The following is a 5,969-nucleotide window of genomic DNA, read 5'->3' on the forward strand; positions in this document are numbered from 1 at the left end:
TTAATTTTATGAAAATTTCTAAATAAAACTATGTAACATCCAATATATTAAGTTTCTAGAGAGAAAAAAACTTCTCTTTTGTTAGTTCAGAAATTAAATGTAGTAATAAAACCATAGAGTTAAAACACAAAATTTATTTTTTCCACTTGAATTTAATGTTTTAGATATCTTCAAATTATTAATGTTTTATCTCTATGCCTCTTTAGTATTTAATATAAAGCATTAATAGTTAGAAAAATACAAAAAGCAGAACCCATGCAATACAGAAATTCTACCCCCCGCCCCGCCCCACTTATTTGCATTACTGTCTTGTGCTTTGTCAACAATATATAGAGGGAAAAACATTTCTTGTTGGGGTAGTTAATCTTATACTTAACCATAGTGTTCCTATATAAACAAAATAATTCATATGTCTATGGCAGTAAAAAGAAAAGGCATGCTGCAGTTTGGGGGCCAAAAAACAGAGCCACCAGCATTCAGACACTAATAGTAAATGAAGGACATGGAGGCTGAACAATATATGGTTAATGTAGGCGGTTAAGAGTCTGATTTATTATTTTTGAATGACTTTCTCAAGACTAGTGGTTCATTCTACTTCATTAAACTGTAACCCCATGTTTCCTAATGTCTTGTATGTAGCAGAATGTTTTAAGAACCAAATGAGACCAGGCACGGTGGCTCAAGTCTGTAATCCCAGCACTTTGGGAGGCCGAGGTGGGCGAATCACGAGGTCAGGAGATCGAGACCACCCTGGCCAACATGGTGAAACCGCATCTCCCCTAAAAATACAAAAAAAAAAAAAAAAATTAGCCAGGTGTGGTGGCGGGTGCCTGTAGTCCCAGCTACTCGGAAGGCTGAGGCAGGAGAATGGCTTGAACCTGGGAGGCGGAGCTTGCAGTGAGCCAAGATCTCGCCACTGCACTCCAGCCTGGGCAACGGAGCGAGACTCTGTTTAAAAAAAAAAAAGAAAAAAAAAAACCACACAAATTAATTGCATTAATTACCTTGTAGTGGGGAAAGGAATTGACCTATGTTTTCACTCAGTTTTCCATTCTTAGAGCGCAGGGAAATTTGTGTTTATTTATTTCACTAACATGTATGTTTTTAAGATGTTTGAGTCATTATAAATATTGCTTTTCACACTCAATTTTATGTAATCTTCACAGGTGCCTCCCATTTGGCAGAGGAGGACTTCTGAGGTATTGAAAGTGTAGATGGTTATCTTAGATTCTTTTATACTGAAAGGTGTAAAATTTGGATGCAGCCCAGATGACTCTAAAGCTCTTCACAAACGGCATAAAATGACTGATTACATTACTGCTGGAAATATCCTCTACCCATTCAAATTTCTCACGTAATACTAAAACTAAATAGACTGGAAAAACCTAAATAACCTATTTTGGTTGTACTTTGGTTGCTTCTACATGTAAAACTGTTCTATCAGGTGCACTGCCAAGAAAACTCCAATTTGTATCAGCATTTTTTTGTTTGTTTTTTCCCGTCGGCAACTTCAGGGACCAAAAGTTGACCAGGCTTTGTTATAATCCACTCATTTTCTCAGATAGGTCTTGGCTATGATGAGCAAGCTGAACAGGAATTACTCAGAGGTGACAGAGTTTATTCTGCTGGGATTCAGAACATCGCCAGAAGTACAGATTCTATTATTCTTCCTGTTCTTGCTTATCTACGTGGTCATTGTGTTGAGAAATCACAGCATGTTAGTTGTCATTGAAATAGACTCCAGACTTCACACACCTATGTATTTCTTTCTCAGAAATTTGTCCTATTTGGATCTCTCCGCTACTCCACAGTCATTGCTCCCAAAACTGACTACTGTATTGTCCAAGGAAAAGAAAATTTCTCACAATGACTGTGCAACACAGTTCTTTCTCTTTGCTCTCTTTGTTGGGACTGAAGATTTTTTTCTGACTGTGATGGCATATGATCGCTTCTCAGCTATTTGTTCACCTTTCCTCTATACTGTACGCATGTCTCAGCAAGCTTGTCTTTGTTTGGTGGTTGGCTCCTCTATCTGTGGATGCATCAACTCCATGATACAAACAGGTTTCACCTTCAGTCTGCATTTCTGTGGAGAAAACAGATTGGAGCACTCTTTCTGTGATGTCCCAGTCATGATCAAGATCTCTTGTATTGACACCCTTGTGAATGAGATAGTACTGTTTATTCTCTCTGCTCTCATCATCACCACCACAACTGTCATTCTGGTTTCCTATACGCATATCCTTTCCACTGTCCTGAAGATTCCCTCAACTCATGGCAGATGTAAGACTTTCTCCACTTGCAGCTCTCACATCACTGTGGTGAGTTTATTCTATGGAACTGTATTCTTCATGTATGCCCAAACTGGGCCCATCTCCTCACCAAAAAGCAAGGTTATAGCTGTATTCTACACTCTTGTCATCCCTATGTTAAATCTCTGATTTACAGTCTAAGAAATAGGTGCAAAATGTTTTGAAAAGGATATTGATAAGAAAAATATATTTTCATTGACCTCTAGCGATCTATAAAACTACAGAAGCAACTAAAAGCAATACTATCAGTAATTTATTATAGAATAGTTTCAAAGAAAGACATCTGAAAGTATGGAGATTAAAGTTTATTTTCATGTTTTGACCATCAACAGATCCTTTTAAAAATGAATTAAAGGCCAGGTGTGGTGGCTCACGCCTGTAATCCCAACACTTAGGGAGGCAGAAGAGAGTGGATCATGAGGTCAGGAGATCGAGACCATCCTGGTCAACATAGTGAAACCCCGTCTCTACTAAAAATACAAAAAATTAGTTGAGCGTGGTGGCATGCGCCTCTAGTCCCAGCTACTCTGGAGGCTGAGGCAGGAGAATCACTTGAACCCAGGAGGCAGAGGTTGCAGTGAGCCAAGATCGTGCCCCTGCACTCCACCCTGGTGACAGAATGAGACTCCGTCTCAAAAAAAAAAAAAAACAAAAGAGGAAAAGAACTAAAAATCAATATAGATTTTTCATATTTCAACGTAATTATTTTATAGTGTGCTGTCTAGGTATTCCATAGTTTGTTATTCTTGCTTCACTGGCTTAGTTGTACTCAAAACTGCAACTGAAAGACAGTATTCACAAATTAATACATAAATACACATTAAGTTTATTAATAACATATCTATATAGGTATGAATATCTACATGTTAATCTATCTATTGGAGAGGGAAAAAGAGAGACACTACTTAACGTTCTGCATATTTGTTTAATCTAGATCATAATCAAGTTGGCTCTGTCCAACTTTTGCAAATGAGAATTAGAACTGCTATGGTAATCTAAATTATATAATGTAAATTACTGGCTTTGCCAAAAAATTATACAAAGGAGCAAGGCTAAATCTTATACCAGTAATATTGCTAAAGCGTCCAACTATATTAATGATTTCATCCAGAAGAAAAATAAATAAATAAATAAATAAATGTGATATAATTGCTGTAAAACTATCTTGTCATGGGAGTCAATAATAAATGTTCGATAAATAATCAGTATAATTTATGCTTATTGATCTATTAAGTTTTATTTATGTTCTTGCATCACTTTTATAGTTTATATATTGATTTTAAAATTTTTATTTTATTCTAGATTTGAACAATTATTACCATGTGTAAAATATTTTCTTAAAGATTAACAATAAAAATATTAACATAGTAAAGTCAAATAACCAAATCATAAATTTTAATTGACATAATAAAAGAAAATATTAATATCCAAAATATTATTTTCTAATAATGTAATCCTTTCTATGTCTGTGGTTATATGTACTTTTTCTTTTTAATCTTGAGAATTTTATTTTTGTCCCTTAATTAAATTTGCCAGTGGTTTGACTTTATACCATTAGAATTTTGAGTTCTATATCATTATTTTCAAAGTAATTGATGGTGTAATACCTAATTATTATATAAGTTTGTGTCTTTGTTTTGTTTTGCTTAAATATATTCAAAATTGCAACATATGTAATAATTATATTAATACAAACATTAAAGTTAATATATCTGCATATGTATCTGTACATTCATGTAATTATTTTATGTTTCTAAGAGTTTTTGTTTTATTAGCCATCTTTTTTCTGCATTTAAATGTTGAATGCTTAGTATCCGTGTACAATTTTTAATTCAATGAATTATGTTTAAAGGTTTTGAATAGTTTTCAATACAATTTATTTTAATTTTTATTATTGTATATGTAACATTTTGTTAATTTTAATGTTCATTTTCACCTATGGATTATTTAGTTAAGGTTTCTTATTTCAGTATAGTTGTTTTATTTACACCATATCTTTTTATTGTTGAGTTTCCATTTTATTAAACTTAGAGAATTTAAACTCAAAAAACCTATTTGGTGAAATTTATAGTTAAAACGCTTGCTTGACAACATATTATGGTTTGTAAATATTCCATGAATTTAAGCAAAGGATGCCTGTCCTCTTACATATTATCAAATTGAAACTTACAATGTATTAGATGTAATAAAAGTTGATCACTCTGGATAAGTTGTTATACCAGATAGACATTAATGGTTGAATATTAGAAATGCAGAGTCATATTCATTTTATTAATTAAATAGAAGACTTTAAAAAATTATTGTCTCAGAAGCTGTAGAAAGAGCATTTGACAAATTTTAACATTATCAAAAAACTTAGTAACCTTAGAACATAAGCTTCATTAACCTAACAAAGTAGGTGTATACAAACAGAATAAACACATATTTAAAATGGGAAAATAATAGAATCATTTTCTTTAAAATTAGGAAAAAGACAAGATGTCTATTTTTTTATGCAGTTCAACATTCTGTTGGAAATCTAGCCAGTGCAATACAATAATAATAAAAATTAAAAGTATAAGGGATCAAATGTGAGATTAAGCTGTCATTTACATGATAATTTAAAGGAGAGTTTATACATTAAGTACACATGGATGCAAAGAAGGAACAATAGACAATGGGGCTACTAGAGGGTAAAGCGGGAGGAGGATTAGGATTAGAATTGTAAAACTACCTATTGGGTACCATGCTTATTACCTGGGCGACTAAATAACCTGTACACCAAACTCCCATGATGTGTAATTTACCTGTATAACAAACCTGCACATCTACTCCTGAAACGAAAATAAAAACTAGTAAAAAGATAAAGAAGAGTTTATAAAGATGTTTTGGTCAACGTACAAAAATCAATTGCATGTTTACACAATAGCACTAAACAAGTATGATGTTTAATTTAAAAGATTATACCATTTACATGTGTATCAGAGATTATCAACTTTTTAGGGATAATTTAGTAAAAGATCTATAAGACCTCTATGTGGAAAATTTTAAAATTCTTTATATCATGCATTTTTTTTTTTTTTTTTTTGAAATGGAGTCTTGCTGTGTTCCCCGTGCTGGAGTACAATGGCATGATATTGGCTCATTGCAACTTCCGCCTCCCAGGTTCATGCAATTCTCCTGCCTCAGCCTCCCAAGTAGCTGGAATTACAGGTATGTGCCACCACGCCCGGCTAATTTTTGTATTTTTAGTAGAGGTGGGGTTTCACTATGTGGGCCGGGCTTGTCTTGAACTCCTGACCTCAAGTGATCTGCTGGCCTAGGCCTCTCAAAGTGTTGAGATTACAGGCATGAGCCACCACACCCGGTCTATATGATGCAACACTTTTATTGTTGAAAAATTACAAAGTGCATCAACCATGCAAGAAAAGATAGGCACATGTAAATATAACAGAATTAAGTATTGTTTCCTCCAGAAGGATGTTTTGTGAAAAGTAAAAGTACAAAATACAAGCCAAAAGAATCGAACAAGATTATATACTAAATGCCTACAGATCTATAATGTTTAATCAACCATATGAAATGGGTAAAATTGATTAACACACATTTTATAGAAGAGCAAACAATAACATTTATTGGGTTGTTTTTAATAAAAGAAATAGATTATAATAAAATTCC

The 5,969-nt window shown here is 33.3% G+C and overlaps 1 protein-coding gene across 1 annotated transcript; it reads left to right on the top strand.

The window, feature by feature from the left end:
- The first annotated feature begins 1,571 nt into the window (after window positions 1-1,571).
- Window positions 1,572-2,441, top strand: LOC141407967 (olfactory receptor 9S13-like). Its single transcript, XM_074005823.1, has one exon. It carries the CDS (start codon window positions 1,575-1,577, stop codon window positions 2,439-2,441), a length of 867 nt encoding a protein of 288 aa, XP_073861924.1. The 5' UTR covers window positions 1,572-1,574.
- The last annotated feature ends 3,528 nt before the right edge of the window (window positions 2,442-5,969 follow it).

The sequence above is a fragment of the Macaca fascicularis genome, chromosome 11, assembly GCF_037993035.2.
Source record: "Macaca fascicularis isolate 582-1 chromosome 11, T2T-MFA8v1.1".
Taxonomy (NCBI): domain Eukaryota; kingdom Metazoa; phylum Chordata; class Mammalia; order Primates; family Cercopithecidae; genus Macaca; species Macaca fascicularis.

Excerpts from the sequence above, each read along its gene's own strand:
- LOC141407967 (XM_074005823.1), top strand. The coding sequence starts at position 1,575 with ATGATGAGCAAGCTGAACAGGAATTACTCAGAGGTGACAGAGTTTATT.